Source organism: Dromiciops gliroides, chromosome 1, assembly GCF_019393635.1.
Source record: "Dromiciops gliroides isolate mDroGli1 chromosome 1, mDroGli1.pri, whole genome shotgun sequence".
Lineage (NCBI taxonomy): Eukaryota > Metazoa > Chordata > Mammalia > Microbiotheria > Microbiotheriidae > Dromiciops > Dromiciops gliroides.
This window is the reverse complement of record NC_057861.1, coordinates 515,843,887-515,861,447: the sequence shown is the minus strand read 5'-3', so window position 1 is coordinate 515,861,447 and position 17,561 is coordinate 515,843,887. Positions and strand designations below refer to the sequence as shown.

At 34.7% G+C, this 17,561-nt stretch overlaps 1 protein-coding gene across 6 annotated transcripts in view; it reads right to left on the bottom strand.

Annotated features, from left to right (window-relative positions):
* Window positions 1-17,561, bottom strand: part of SPIN1 (spindlin 1) — a 119,334-nt gene that overhangs the window by 25,904 nt on the left and 75,869 nt on the right. For all 6 annotated transcript variants that reach the window (XM_044003720.1, XM_044003730.1, XM_044003758.1 and 3 more), the window contains one exon: window positions 3,037-3,085. In XM_044003720.1, the coding sequence (XP_043859655.1) occupies window positions 3,037-3,085 (49 nt within the window). The remainder of the gene's footprint in view (window positions 1-3,036; window positions 3,086-17,561) is intronic.

Sequence of the window (17,561 nt, the reverse complement as noted above, 5' to 3'; positions counted from 1 at the left end):
TATAAAGCTAAATAGCAAAGACATGAACTTAAGACAGTCCCATAAAATTATGCATGCTATAACTATACATGTATAAGTTCTCTGCTGTTAAATTTGGTTTGGTTTTTAGGGCAGCAACACGAAAAAAATGGTATCAGTAATACCATGAATAAAATTTAAATATAAATGTTATACTTAGCTCATATATACTTATAGTAGTTATTTATAAACCTGTTTTATGTCACCCTAGTAGATTCCAGTTACTTAAGGATGGGAACAATGTCTTAATATACATTTATATCCCCCATAAAACCTGGCACAGTACGTTGTACCTCACTAGATTTTACACACATGTGTACAGAAATCAGAAGTAAGGGCTTTTCTGAGATTAAAGTTAAGTGCTTTTAATAAATGCTTATTTATTAAATGATAATAAAAGCTCTATATTTAGAGAAAATATTAATATCTTACAATTTCTATGATGCATATATTCATTTCCATACTTAGACTCTCAAGTCATTCACTGTTTGATCTCCTTTGTAATTAGCCTTTTCCTAAGTTAGACAGTGTCCCTTCACCATTTTTACCACTTTAACTGTACTTAGCAATAAATTTCTTAGGATAGGGATGATCATTTTTCATCTTTGAATTCCCAGTACCTAGTACTGTGCTTTAGAAAGAATAAGCACTTAATATTTATTGAATATGTAGTACAAAACACTCACAGCTGGGAAAGTTTTGATCATTCAAATGCAGGGAACCCATTTTAGTAAATGGAGAAAGGCTAGCATGTAGTGCTACAGCATCACACATAAATGGTTCTCTGAATTCTAAGCCCAACTTCATCTCTGTATTAGCTGCTCGATCATTTGTTAATGAGTTCTCACAGTGAGATACCAGAGCCATGAGTGGGAAAAAGTCAACATGTTTTAAAGGACAACATAATTATAGATTTAGTTTAACTGCTAGAAGAGGCTTGATAGGTCATTGAACCCAACCTCTCTATTTTACAGATGAGAAAAAGAAAGCCCAGAAGGGTTAGGGAACTTGCCCAAGGTCACACAGACCCCAAGTACTAGATTTTATGAAACTATGGCTCTCTTAAGTGAGCACCTGTCTATGTATGTCCAGAGAACAATCAAGAGAAAGTCGATGCCTGGAACTAGAAGTTAAACCAGGTTGTCAGTGGAAAAGAGAGAGAAACAGATTGATAGGAAAAAAACCTAATTGACCTCACTGCTCTTAGAAAGCAGGGGTCTATTTTTCTCTAAGTTAACTTTAATCACACCTCAGCACCTTACTTCATGTGGGATCCTGGGTTTCAGTTTTCTCACTGGTAATACAATAGCTACCTTCTGAGGTCCCTTCCAATTATAAATCTATGATCTTAAGTGAAGCATACCCCCAAATTCACAACTATAATATGATGAAGGCAATTCACTTTAACACTGTGTTTGAAGTCTTTCACAAAAATGTAATTCTTGCCTTGTAATTACAATAACCTAAAAGAAGAGATAAAAATCTGTACCTCACTCCCTTCATTGCAGTGGTTGACAAATATACGGAATATGACATGTATTATGTCTGTAAAGACTCTGGTCATGCATTGGTTAGTCTTGCTTAACTGCTTCCCCCCCCCTCTTTTTTTGTTTGTTTGTTTTGTGAGGCAATTGGGATTAAGTGACTTGCCCAGGGTCATACAGCTAGTACTTGCTAAGTGTCTGAGACCGAATTTGAACTCAGGTCCTCCTGAATCCAGGGCCAGTGCTCTATCCACTGTGCCACCTAGCCCCTTTTTTCCGCTCTTTTTGATTCACTGTTTGACTGCACAGGTAGAGGGGAACTAGTTGTCCAAAAATAAAAATAAAAACTTTAAAAAGCTTCACTGAAACACATTTTTTAAATGCACAGAAAAAGAACAAAAGGAATAGCAGAAAAGCAGGACAACTCTGAAAGGAATATACTGAATTGATTATATACTTTAAAAGAAAAGTAAGCTATCCATAATAGATTCATAGCTCCATGTACAAATTTTTTTCTGTTCTACAATGTATGTGGAAGCTCTCATTTTAGTTAATGTTGAGAAGAAAAATTTTTTTAATAAAAATGGTGAAATGGATTTATATATGAACTAAATTACAAGAGTAAAATGTGAATAAAAATAGCAAAAGAATTTTTAAAACCACAAAATACAAAAAAAGAATTCTAGAGGAATAGAAATGTAAATATCCTATAAAATTATGAAATTCTGTTGGATATATAAATTTTGATTCTCATATTTTTCTGGGTCTAGCACACAATATAAACCTGCAAAAAAAAAACCCCACAAGAACAAAAATAATAGAATTAGAATCTTTATGAACAAAAATATTAAGATCAGAATGTTACTAACATTTCCAAATCTCTACAGATAAAGTGTAAAATAAAAATGTGTCAAACTTTATTATAAAAAGAATATTCTTTCATTGCAATAAGTGAAGTTAAACTTTTGTTTCACCTATGAAAAAGATTAGTAACATGTAGTATACTCAATGTAATTGTGCCTTATTATAGTTTTCCTGAGTATCTAGGAGACTTCCACATTACAAGTTACTTATGAGACTTTAATAACTAAATCCCCTATGTCAAATTTAGCTCTAAGAGTGCAATTCCAATACTTAAAGTCAATGTAACACCTTCTCTTAGTAATTTGAAAATAATCCTAGTAAAGTTAGCATTTACAAACAGTTTAATCACTGAGTTAACCTGCAGTGTCTCTGTGAAACAGGAAGCAGATAATACCAAAAGAAAAAGGCGAGTAATTGCCCAAGGTCATTAAGAAAATCAGAGACAATATCTGAAAATTAATTCTGGTACTATGGCTCTATGTTCAACATATTAGGGCCTACTACTTGTTTTTGTAACAGTCTTGTAAAAGCAAATGAATATTTGAGCATCCCTGAACAAGATGAAATGGAAATATATGCTATAAGCAGCAGCATGTATCATACATGTAATAACTAAAGAGGATATTTGAAACATAATAAAAATTAAAATCAAGTTTTACAAAATGCTTACTTGTGGGAGGTCCTTTTCTTCATCATGCTGGCAGATACACCTGCATGTCCTGTAAAGGAAATGAGAAATACCTAAATGACATGAGTAGCTAAAACTAATTCACAAGTTAAACTACAAACAAAAGCAGGACATTTAATTCTTCAAAAGTTGATAAAAATGATTTGTTAAACTTTAATAGCTAAATTTAATATGAAATGTATTTTTCTCATTTCTTAAAAATAATGATACCTATAATTTATTTTACATCTTTAACAATGGCCATATCTATGTACACTGAAGATATGTTTGTTTCTTTTCCAGAAAGAAGAGAGAGGGAAAGTGGTGAGTGAGGAACAAAAGCAACCATAAGTAAAAAGGAGTAGTTAAAAGCTGTATTAACCTGTAACTTTGGAAAAATATAGTCTCATACAGAGACTATCTTAAAAGTGAAATTCTATTGTCCAAAAATATGGCTTAACTAGGAGTTATAGGAAGATAGTGAAAAAATAAGCACCTGAAATATGTTGTTATATGGAATCAGATTTGGATTACAACTGTTTCTGAAGAATTTAAAAAATGAGTGATTCAAAGAACAATGGAAAGGTGCATAGCTGATATGTGAAGGCTGTACCATAAAACCCATGAAAGACTCTGAAGGAGTAAAAGTGGAAGAGCTGGTCACATGGCAAGGGCAAAGGATGACAGCCAGACTGCTTACTGGTGCCCTCTAAACGTCAGGAGAAAAGGAAAGAAATATTTATATGGTGCCTACTCTGTGCCAGCTACTGTGCTAAGTGCTTTTGACAAAATGTATCACCTGATTCTCACAATCACTCTATGAAATAGGTGTTATTATTACCCCTATTTTACCATTGAGGAAAATGAGATAAACAGAGGTCTGCCTCACTTTTAAATCCCTTTAAGTCGCTGGTTAGTATGATGCCATATTTGAATTCAGGTCTTCCAGACTACAGGTCCAGTGCTCTATCCCCTAAACCAGGGTTTCTTTAACATTTTCCACTCACAGACCCTTTTCACCAGAGAAATTTTCACATGACCCGGGTATATAAGCATACAAAATAGGTATGCATAACCTTTTACTTAGCCAAAATTTTTGCAACCCCCACATTCAGTTATGCATATAGGATTGTGTCCCACAGTTTAAGAAGCTTTGCACTAAACTACCAGTTGGTGGAAAGTGAGAGTAGTCTCCAGTAAACCAGATAAACCCCTTATAGAGACTTATGGGAAGACACAGACATGGACAACAGTAGCACAGGATGGGCAGACATTGATTGCTGTGATCTGCTTCACTGGAGTGAACTTCCAAATTCGTAAGATCACAGTATCCAGCAGGTGGCGTCATTCCAATCGTTACAGTAGATTCATTTAAGTATTGAGTCCAAGAGTAACATTTTAAAAACTATAATCTATATAATGGATTTTGATGAAGTTCAGAAACTAGTTTTATAAAGATAAGTTAAAATATTAAAATAGTGCTTTTAAAAGTTATTAGAGATATTCTTATTTTTGCTAAAAAAATATGAAAATTCTCTTCTGAGGGTACTATCAACTAGGTTATCAAAACCAAAAGAATGGGGAAGTATTTTTTATAGAAACATAAAATTGTGAATACCTAAGGAATGATAAACCTGGCTGGTTTATAGCTGCCAGCAATGCGGTAACACCCCCACCCCCAACAATAAACAATCTAAGAGAGAACTACAAAAAAGAAAACCACCACAAAACAAAACTACCACTAAAAGTCCAAAGAATATAATACTGTTACTTGGGTAAATACATTTTAGTTTAAAAAGGAGTATGACTCTTATTTAATCCAAGAAAGATGAAGATATATCTCATTTTTTTCTTGTCATAAAATTATTAAATATCGATTATAAAAGTTTTCTTCCCACACAATTTCCAATTTAAGTTATTCTTATTCTTGTATTGATGTCATAATCCAATGCTGCTTTGTTTGTCACCATGGAAACTATCATATGACAACTTCAACATTACAGTTTCCAACAAAATCAACACTTTTAAAGGAAGCTAGTCATAAAGCAACTGAGTCAAGAGAGAAATTCTCAAAAGGACATTTGTTTTTAAGATGAAAAGATAAACAGATTTTAAGTCAATGTTATCTATGTTCCCCACCACAAAGCAATAAACATTTAATATTCTATTTGAATAATACTTTGTGCCCAGTTATTCACTGCCTACATCTAGTTTCCATTAGCACCACCCTATAGAAATTATTCTTTCATACAAGTCACCTGGGATCTTTTTATTGACAAATAATTTAGCATTTCTCAATACTAAGTTCTTTTACCTTTCTGCAGCATTCAACACTGGTGACCCACCTGCTTTTTCCCTTCCTTCTTAAAATTCTCTCCTCCTCTTACTTTGTGACAGTACAGAATCACTGCTCTCTCCTCTGACCTCCCTGAACACTCCTGGCCCCTCTTCATCTTAAATATTTGTGTATACTATTAGTTCACTCCTTTGACATTTATTTTTCTCTTTATATAATAACTTCTCTCCATAGAGGTCACATTCACTGTTTCAACTATTACCTCTATATTATTCCCAAACTTCAATTAGTACCATAGGATCATAGCTTAGAAGCTGGAGCTAGAAAGGGCCTTAGAAGCCATATAGTCTAACCTCATTTTACACATGAGGAACTGATGTCAAGTAACCTGCTCAAAGCCACAGGGATAGTAAGTAGGAGAGCTAGTTGACAAAATTTTTAGCCATGTCATCATTATCTCCTCCCCAAACCCCATTAACTGTAGTAACCATTACAAACTCGGCTAAAGAAAAAGGAGAGGGTTGTTTCTTAATACCTCTTCCAGTTCTTTTATTATTTCCATTTGGGTTTTCTGCTGTCACTTAAAACTGAAATGTCTAAAATCTAACTTTTCATCATCTATACAAACCTACTTTCCTCCACTAAGGTGGGACCATTAGAATCATCACTGATTCTTCCCTATCTTACCCTTCAAAATCCAATAAATCATCAAGTGTTTTGTCTTCACATCCTCAGCACCCAATACAATGACTGCCAAATGATAATTACTTTTAAAACGTCTACTGAATTGAAAGTGTGGGGAAAAGGATAGTAGAGAACCCAGGTTGAATGATGTCATCCCCGTAGTCATTAAGCTTCAATGGCACCCTCTTAACTCTACGATAAAATATCAACTCTATTTGGCATTTAAAGCCTTTAATGATCTGCCTCCAACCTAGCTTTCCAATTTTCTTTTCTGTTACAAGCCCCGTGTGAATGTTCTTCTTTAGTGCTTATCTTGTTCATTTCCATCACTGTTTCTTGGCTTTTATCATTCCCTCCTTTCCAATATAAAATCTTCCAGGAAGCTTTTCCCAACCACTCCAGACCATAATCGTGTTTTCTACCTTTGAACTTCTATTTTGGATTTTGCTTCTATAATTATTCAAGACTTTTCATATACAATGTTGTCAACCCAGACCAATCAAAACTAGTTTTCTAAGGTAACTGTATTTACTTGGTCCTGGGTGGTAAAGAGTCATTTATAATGGCAAACGGCTTTTCTTGGGTTACCTGAAAGATTATCTATTCTGAGAGAACATTTTTTGCAGATGGCTCAATTATAAAACTTTTAAGTTACAAATACTTTTTTTTAAAAGCTTTTTTTTTTTAAGTGAGGCAATTGGGGTTAAGTGACTTGCCCAGGGTCACACAGCTAGTAAGTGTTAAGTGTCTGAGGCCGAATTTGAACTTAGGTACTCCTGACTCCAGGGCCAGTGCTCTATCCACTTCGCCACCTAGCTGCACCTACAAACACATTTTAATTATTATGGGTAAATACCTTACAAGAATTACAATGTCTGTGCTTCTTTAAACAGTAAACTAAACACAACTTGGTTGTGTGTTTTTTTTTAAAATAAAAACTTTTTTTTAAAAATCATTATTATTTTTTTTTTGCAGGGCAATGGGGGTTAAGTGACTTGCCCAAGGTCACACAGCTAGTAACTCAGGAACTCCTGAATCCAGGGCCGGTGCTTTATCCACTTCGCCACCTAGCCGCCCCTAAAATAAAAACTATTTTTAAAAATCTAAAACAATTTTTATTTAAGCATGCATTTCCAGGGATAATTTTTGGGTTTCACAGAAGTGTGTGGGCCTGTTTTTCTCCTACAGTAAATAATCTCAAACTGCTATGATCTTTACATTTCTGTGTCTGCTTTTTATAGTTTTCCTGTTTGTCTGCTGTAAGGCACTTTCCTTGTCATCAATGTGCTTGCCTTCTCTTCTATTTACTGCATTAAGTGTGTATCATGCATGGTACAAGTAAATGGACTTTTGAGGAAAGGGAAAGTATTAAAAACAGATACACAGTTCCCTTAAATTACAAGTTAAACAAGTTTTATTTTTAAAATCTGTAAAATGCACTCTGCAAGTAACACTATAACAAAAATACCATTCCATATCTCAATATATATGCTCACCAAATAAGAGTTAGTGTGCTTCAGTTAGGGGTTTTTTGGGTTTTTTTTTTTCATCTATATTCCCCATTTTAATGCTCCAGATTGACAGTTAATGTTTGGGTAGTTCCATTATTGTAACTTTTTTTTTTTATGTATAAGGTATTTTATTTTTTCCGTGACATGTAAAGATAGTTCTCAACTTTTGTTTATACAAGCTTTACAATTTCAGATTTTTCTCCCTCCCTCCCCTCCCTCCCCCCTCCCCTAGACAGCAGGTAATCTGATATAGGTTATATCTATATATCTCTATACATATACATATAGATATATATATACACACACACATATATATATATATACACATAATAACATTAATCCTATTTCTGCATTAATCCTGTTACAAGAAAAAAAATCAGAGCAGTGATGCAAAACCTCAAAATAGAAAAAAAAACCAGCACCCAAAATAAAAGAAATAGTATGGTTCAATCAGCATCTATACTCCACAGTTGTTTTTTTTCTTGGATATGGAGATCCTCTTCTATCATGAGTTCCCTGGAACTCTTCTGTACCATTGCATTGGTGAGATGTTTTTTTTTTTTTTTTACAAAATAGGAGTGAGTTTTCTAGTAATGTTGCAAGCAAAATCAATCTGGAAAAAATCCAAAGAGTCACTATTGTAAAATTTATAGTAAAAATTATATCAATAACTAAGGTTTATTTTGTCCCAGTCCATTGATCGATGAAATGCTATGGAGATAAAGAAGCAATATATAAAATGCTGTGCTTAAAATCAAGAAGATCTGGGTCCCTATACAACAATCCCTATGTAAGTTACTTCACCTCAAAGCACCTAACATAAACAGGAAAGGTGAGCTTAAGTGAAAAGAATTAACATAATGGAGTTCCTTAGTCAAAGATCCTTTGCATGTTTATTGTGTATAAGATATAAATTATCCCTACACTCAAGAAGTTTCCACTCTACATGCAAATAAATAAGATTCAAAATATTAAAGGGCGCAGCTAGGTGGCGCAGTGGATAGAGCACTGGCCCTGGATTCAGGAGTACCTGAGGTTCAAATCCAGCCTCAGACACTTAACACTTAGTACCTGTGTGACCCTGGGCAAGTCACTTAACCCCAATTGCCTCACTAAAAAAAGAGAGAGAGAGAATGGAAATGAAAATATTAAAGGAGGAAAGAAAGACAGGAATGTGATCCTAGTAGAGGTGAATTAACTTAGAATACCAACATGGACACTAGGGAACAAAGAGACCTTGACTAAGAGTAAACTGAGGAGACAGTAGAACTAGAAAAGTCCTCAGATTCCCTCCAGGTCTAGATCCTAAATCTCAATGATTTTTGCTCCTAAAAGAGTGAGCAGAAGTCTGTCTATGCTAAAGCGATAAACTGAAAAAGAAAAAACAAAACAAAAAACACCACCTTTTTCCATTTGGCCTTGACACGCAATAATACTGCATGCTAGAATGCACTTTTGTAGACTATATATGCCCTTGACCTGTGTCAGGCTCCCACAGGAAAATGAAATTGTAAGCTTCACAAAGCTCCCCTCTAAAAGTCAGACCTAAAATTAAGCTTACCAGACCAGTGTTTTACAAACATTTTTCTAGTTATGGCACAGTATCATTTCTTTATTCTTTCTTCTAAAAGACTCAATCCCATTATTAGTGAGAGTAAGTTGACTTTTTAAAAAACAAAACCCCAAATTAGACATCTATCCTTTTAGAAGGGGGCAAGGGTGCAGGGGTGGGATGAGGTTTTGTAAAAGTTACTTCATCAACCTCAGGAATTCCCAATATTAAGAAAGTTTACCACTTAATGAAGATTCACTTTCTAAAAAAGGGTCTGTCACAATAGACATCCAATGGTCATGCACACATAGCCCTCAATATGGCCCAGAACTAGATTAAAATGTAATTAGAAAATATTTAAGAAAACTTAATAAAACAGAGATAATGTTAGCATGTGGCTTTCTAAATCAATAAGGTCCACAAGGATCCTTATGTGCATTTTAGTGGCCCCATTACTATTTAAGTTTCCAAAGGAAAATGAGTTTATCTAAGAATTAAACAGTATTATTTCTTTACATAATGAATTCTGGGTGTCTCAGTCATGTCCATGTGATTGCGAGTATAAGTTCCATACAACTGGAACTTAGCAGCACACCTGATTGAAACTGGGTACACATTTTGAGAACTACTGAATTATCCCCATGTCACAGAATAATCCTCCCTAGAATTAAGAACTGATGATCCCAAACAAACAAGTGCAGCCTTACATTTGTTAAGGGCAGGAATCTCTACCTAACTCATTTTCCTCATCTCCAAAAGCAGAGATTTGGATTACTTCATCCCTAGAGTTCCTTCCTGGTCTATCATTTTATAGGGAGTCTATGACACAATGTTATTGCCAAATAGCTAGATGAAGTGAATAAGGGAAAAATGACTAATGGAATATAGAGCAGAAAACAGGTAGGAGTGATGAAAAAGGCAACCTTCTATTGTATTAATAGATTCAAAGTTGAAAAGATCATCTGTTCCAACCTCATTTTATACTTTGCTTTGAGGCTGCCTAGAATACAGAAAAATAAAATATCTATTGAAAAAGCCTTTGCCAACAAAACATAGCATTCATTTATAATGAAAATCCTAAAGAAAAAAACAGGCATGGAAAGGTCCTTTTATAATACTGATCAAATGCATATTTTAAAACAAGATATATAATTTTAAGCAATGGAAAATATTAGGAACTTTCTCACTATAAAAAGGATGTAAAGCAGTGTCCTAATTTTATCTGATATAGCCCTTAAAATTCTAGCTATATAGCAATTAAGAGACCAAATAAAGAGCATTACCTAGACAAAATTATCTCTATTTGTGTGCAGTGTTTATTATGGAAAACAGTAAGGATTTTATAGATCTGTTCTGTGTCTACATTATAAATATATAACAAAAAATAAAACTCCAATAACAAAGTAAAACAATTAAGTAAAATAAATGACAAGGCAACATCTGTAGCGCCCTGCCACTACTATTTTACATATCATATATGAAACAAAAATCTATTTGCTTTCCCCATTGAAGAAAAAAGGAGAAAAGGGAAAAACAAATTCCTTTTATTTTTTTTTTGGTGAGGCAATTGGGGTTAAGTGACTTGCCCAGGGTCACACAGCTAGTAAGTGTCAAGTATCTGAGAGCGGATTTGAACTTAGGTCCTCCTGAATCCAGGGCCGGTGCTCTATCCACTGCGCCACCTAGCTGCCCCAACAAATTCCTTTTAACAAACATACAAAGTCTAGCAAAATAAATTCCCTCTTGGTGTTTGTGTGCGAGATCTCCACCCTAAATCTATCACTTTTATCAGGAAGCAGGTTTTATATTTCATTATTGTCTTCTGGAATCATGGATGGTCACTGTATTGATCATAGGATTTACAGATTTCAAAGTTGTTTGTCTTTACATTGTTGTTACTGTATAAAGTATTCTCTTGTTTCTGCTCATTTCATCCTTCAGTTTTGTGATAAAAGAATTTCAGAATTTAGCTGAGATCAAACTTTAGCTCAGGTGTTTAGCTGATTAGTAGTAAGAGAGTTTCTGGTTCAGCTCTATTACCTTCATTTACTTAAAATGAGCATGTCAAAAAACTAGCGGTAGCTCTCTTGGGAGCTAAAGGTCAGTGTGAAAATTCAAGAGATAATGCCTAGAGTTTGCCAATCAGTTCATCACTTAACCTGAAGTAGATTATTCCCTTAGGCTACCAGTTTGTTCTTTGATATGTGAACCTTTACCTTTCCCTTCTGCAAAACTCCATAGCAGCACCCAACCCAGGTAACTAAGACTTCTTATAAGCTTGAAGAAACTATTGCTCAGAACCCCTTGGTTTTTGTATATCATGAGTCTATGCTCTGGGCATATAATAAACTAATTTTTCCATGTGCCTATGCATTAATCAGTATAACTGGAAGCAGTAACTATCAATGAATCCTTGGACAATGTTTATATCAGCTTATAAACATCTTCAAAATCGTTCTTTTTATATTGATTTTGTAACATAAATTGTCCTTCTGAATCTGCCTCTTGCATTTTGCATTGAGTTCATCAGACTCTCTACCTAAGCCGCTAGGTGGAATAATGAATAGAGGATTTGGAGTCAGGAAGATTTGAGCTCAAATCTGGCCTCAATGTGTGATCATGGGTAAGTACCCTAACTTCTCTATCTTCTTCAGTTTCCTCAACAACAAAATGGGGATAATAAAAGCCCCTACCTCTCACAGGGTTGCAATGAATATTAAATGAGATAATTTATATAAAGCACTTAGCACAGTACCTGGCGCACAATAGGCACTTAATTCTTTTTCTCTCCCTCCAAGTCTTTTTAAAATTTCTACATTTCTTACAAAACACCAGTAATCAATCACTTTCATACAGAACTTAGCCATTTCTAAATCAATAAGCATTCCTTTAGTTTCTACTTTTTTTTGCCACATTAAAAAAAAAAAGGAACTGCTGTATTTTTGTATATATATAGTGGACATTTTTCTATTTCTATTTATTTGATCTCTTTTGGATATTAGGCCCAGAAGTGGTATAAAATTTTTAATTTACATTTCTTTAATTATTTGTGATTTTTAGCATTTTAATAATGGATAGTTTGGATGTCTTCCTTTGAAAACTACCTGGTAGAGGACACAGTAGATAAAGCACCAGCCCTGGATTCAGGAGGACCCGAGTTCAAATCCAACCTCAGACGCTTGACACTTACTAGCTGTGTGACCCTGGGCAAATCACTTAACCCTCACTGCCCTGCCCCCACCCCCACCCCAAAAAGAAAAAGAAAACTACCTGGTTATCCCTTTGACCATTTATCTATTGGGGAATGGATCTTATTATATGGATGGAGCTTATCTTGGTATAAAGTGTAAGGTATTGGTTTAAATCTAATTTCTTCTATATTGTTTCCCAATTTTCACAGTAGTTTTTGTCAAATAGTGAGTTCTTATACCAGTAGCTGGAATGTTTCCATTTAATGAATACTAGAGAACTAAACAGATATATTTTTGTATGTTGCATATTCAATCTGTTCTAATTATCAATTTATTTTTTTAAAGAATAATAAATTATTTTGGGAATTACTGCTTAGAATATAATGTGAGATCCTTTTCCTATTTTTAAAAAAATTATCAACCATTAGATTCTCTAACTTTTTAATATCCACTTGAATTTCACAATTTTTTTTCCTGATTTTTACAATTCTCTGGTATTTTGACTAGTATAGAAATACAATTACAAAATATTCTTTACAGAAAAAAAGGGAAAGCAAATAATTGGCAAGATGTTATTAAAAATAACAATTTTCACTAAATAAGTAAGTTTAGGTAGTACTTTCATTCATTATTGACTCATAGATACTTGAGCAATTAAAGTATTTTCAATTATTTAGGACTGCATTTCTATAAAGAGTGCTTTGTAGTTGTAATCATATAGTTCTTGTGTATATCTTGGTAGATGGGTTTCCAAGTATTTTGTACCTTCTGCAGTTATTTTTAAGAGCAATTCTCCTTCTTCCTGCTAGGTTTTATTGGCATTATATAGAAATTCTGAATCAGAAAAACTAAGAAAATCATTAATAGTTAACTTAGGAATACAAAATAAATCTACAAACACCAGCATTTCTACAGTACTAACAAAAACTAGGAAGAAAAATTTTATTCAAAATATAGAAATACACTATCAAATACAGAAATATCTGGAAGTTAACCCTTATAACCACACTATTTAAATTAATTTTCAGGTTTATTGCTATACCAAATCAGGGGATGTTTTTTAAGAACTAGGCAATAAATAAACCATTAAAAAAAAAGAAGTCTTGAATGTCATGGGAAATAATGAGGGGAAAACCTATTAAGGGGGTATAGTATTATAATACTTCAAACTATAAAGTGATAGCCAACAGAAGTAGAACTAGAAAAGAAAGAATTAGAAGCAATCAAAAACAGCAATCCAGTCAGTGTTTAATATAATCAAGACAGTAAATTGCTAGGAGAAATTCCTGACAGAAGGACTCCCTTTTTTTAAAGAACTACAAAGGAAACTAGAAAGCAGTGTCATAAAATGAAATATAAATATCTAACACAGTATGCCCAAAATAGTTTCAAAATGTGTTTGAAACCTGAATATAAAAATGATGTTCTATTTTTAAAATATTAGATGAGAATAAGCTTATATACCATTCCCAAACATGTCTAGGAGAATTAATTCTTAATTAAATACAAGATAAAGGAGATCATAAAAGATCAAATTGATAACATGACTACAAAAAAGTAAAAGGCTTGTATACAAATAAAATCAATGCATACAAATTCAGAAGAAAAATGGTAGAATGGGGGAAAAGTTTCATCAAATGCTACCACCAATTAAAGTCTAATACCCCAAATACACAGGGAGGGAACTGACACACAATTATGTAACTCATTCTTTAATAGAAAATTGATCAAAAGACATGAACAAGAGTTTTCTAAAGATCACATGAAAACATAATCCAAATGACTAACAATGGGAGAAATTCAAAATTAAAATGAGGTTTTATCTTATTGCACAGAAATTGACAACATGTGGAGATGGTGGTAGTACAATGAAATACCATTGGCTAGGTTGGGAAGTAGTCAATTCAGAAGAAAATTCTGAATTTCAATTAGGAAAGATGCAAGAATTCTCCTCTCTATTGTTTGATCCAGTAAAGCCACAACAGAGCACAAATCCCAAGATCAAATATTTACCAAAGTATTCCTAATAGCACTATTTGTGGTTAACAGTGAACTATAAATAGAGGAAATGGCTGCAACTACTGTATGAAAAGAATAAAATATTACTGCACTAAAAAATGAAGACTTCCGAGAACTGAACCAAGATATGGATGAACTGATGGATGGTGAAATAAATAGGTCATTAAAAGGAAACAAATTTTTTTGGGGGGGGGGGGAGGGGAGATCAATGAAGGTTCCAAAGGAAAAAATAATGGAGTATACCGCTGTCATACCAGAGATGGGTATTACTAGAAGAAAATGTAGTCTATGCTGTCAGACCATCTCTACTGCAAATGTACTTGATCAATTATTATACTTTGTCACAAAGGAAAGTTCTATTTATTCAGTAAAACATTCAATACACATGTATTATGTACTTACCATGTGCTAGGTACTGTGCCAAAATACTAGAGATACAAAGAAAAGCAAAAAATTGTTCCTAATTTCATGAAGTTCACATCTTAATGGGGTGACAAATGCAAACAACTATGTACAAACTAATACAGGGGTAAATTGGAAATAATCTACAGAGAAAAGGGATTAGCATTAAGGGGGATCTAGACCAGGCTGGAGAAAAAAGTCATTAGCAATGGTAATTAAGAGATCATTAGCAACTTGGAAGAGCAGTTTTGTTTGAATAATGAGGTCAGAAGTCAGAATTAAGAAACTGAGAGGAGAGAAAGTGGAAGCAGCTACGGTAGACAGCCCTCACAAGGACTTTAGCCACTAAAGACAGAAGATATATGGAGAAATAGTTATTGGGGATAATCAATTTATCCATACTATAAATGTAACTATCTTTCTTTCCTTATTTGAGAGATATCTTTCTACTTTTCTGGTTCTCTCCCTGTGTTCACTCACAGTATTGCAATAAAACTTGGGAAACTGAGTCACGGAGTCTTGTAATTCTTTTGAGACGACTCACAATCAATTTGACCCTAAATCCATCCCACATCATTTGTAGACAGTAGGGAAGCAGCCAGTAGACAGGAAAGGACTGAAGATTAATTAATAAGACAGTGGGGATAATAGAGTTGAAATCTTCTAGAAAAGCTGTGATAAAATAGGATCATTTGCACATATAGAGAGGTTTGCCTTGGCGAAAAGAAGGAAAAGGTGAAGGAGCAGATAGTGGCAGAAGGTATCAAGAGTAGTATGAGATGAGGAGCAGGGGAAAAGAGGAAGGTCTTTTGGGGGGGGGGTGAGGCAATTGGGGTTAAGTGACTTGCCCAGGGTCACACAGTCACTAAGTGTTAAGTGTCTGAGGTCGGATTTGAACTCAGGTCCTCCTGAATCCAGGGCCAGTGCTCTATCCACCGAGCCACCTAGCTGCCCCCCAAAAGGAAGTTCTTAGTGAATGGTTTCATTTTGTGTGCCTGTGTGTGATTTTTTTCCTTTTTTTTTTTAAAGTAAAACATGAGGCGAGATTTCCAACTGAGTGGGTAGAGAGAGGAGCCATGGGAAGACTGAGGAGGAATAAAAAATTTCTGAAGAAGCACTGTGGTGAGAAGGAATAATGAGTTAATTAGGGAAGAACAGCACTGAGGGCCCAGTTGAGATTTTTAATGTAAATCTGTAGTAAACCCAGTTAAACAGTTGCACGATTTGTTCTACCTTTGTTCTACCTTTGTTCAGCGCAATTATGTAGGAGCAAAGGTAGTATGGGAGTGAGCCAAGCTGAAGCTTGAGAGGGCACAATAGGCAATATAAAGGAGCAAGGGACTCAAGAAGACAGTTTAGAACTGAAATGGTTCACCAAGGGGTCAAAATGGGAAAGGAGAGTGTGCTTTGGTCAGAAGTCATGGCCAGGAAGAGAAATGAAAGGTCAAAGGATTGGAGGTAAGGGGCAGCTAATTGGTGCAGTGGATAAAGCACCAGCCCTGGATTTAGGAGGTCCTGATTTCAAATTTGGCCTTAAATACATGACACTAACTGTGTGACCCTGGGCACCCTGCAAAAACCAAAGGATTGGAGGTCAAGGTATGAGCATCTGGTATTTATTAGATGGCATAAGGAGAAGTGAAAAGTCAATAGGTTATGATCAGATAACAGAATTTCAGAGGTCATAAACATGGAATTGGTGCATATGTGAATGAAGGCAAATTCAAGGACAATAAGTCCATCTTTGTGTGTGGCTGAGGGAGGGTAGATAACATGGGCTTGGAATAAATCAGAAGTTTCTCCTGAGAGAAGCAAAACCAAAGATGACCAAGATAACAGGACAGATAAATTGAAGAATCAAGGGACTATTAAAGTTTAGACTGACCAATGAGATATCAGGATAGACATACTAAGAAGTAAAGGGAGATAAAATTCTATAGCAGGAAAATCAATTAGGCTTGGCTACTACCAGACCTGAACTAGGAAACTGATAACCCCAAAGGTCAGGACCATCATTTGGGGGGCGGGGGGGAATCCTCCTCAATTCTCAGGAATATGACAAGCATCTATGCTTTCCTCACCCCATCCTAAAAGGGAACTTTCCAGTTTTCAAGTGGATACCCCTTCCCTCCGTTTGAGGAGAAGAATGTTTCTAAACCCTCCTCCCTGAGGGGTGAAGTCTCTGACTTCCCAATTGGTCACTTTCCAATCTATCACCAAATAAAAGACCATTTTAATTCTGATCTGACTATGTGCAAGAGAGTAATTCTTTATAGAGGAATACCTAGAACCACCACCTCAGTAGAGGTTGTTAATATGAATGAATGGATCACCTGGAGCTTATGGAGCTGGATTTTATGAGACCCTGGATTAACAGAAGAAAAATGCCCTTTGGCTAAAGCTCCAAATTTAACCCAGATAGCTAGCAGTTAAATCCCTATTCCCCAGGAGAGTAAACAAATGAAAATGCCCCTTTGAAGTCCCCATTCACTATCTTCTTTCCCAGAGTATCTAGGCATCCTTGTCTTTGATAAAATCCTTCCAGTTTCCACATAATCTAGTCATAACATCTGCTTTAAATTGAGCTGTTAAACTGATTTGTATTGCTTAACCACTTTACCTTTATAGTATTTGCTTTGGGTTGATTTGTATTATGCTAATGAAGTTACCCTTAGAAAGAGGGAGTCTTTGAGCCCTTTTGGAAGGGGTCTCCAGCATGATCATGCTTATTTCTTCTTGGGACAAAACAAACTGGTACTATGTTTTTCCTGTCTCTGATCTGGTTTTTCCTGCAGGAGACATTATGGTCTCTGATCTGTTTTGTTCATAGGAAGACAGGTATGGAAACAAATTGTAGGAGATAAGATTAATTT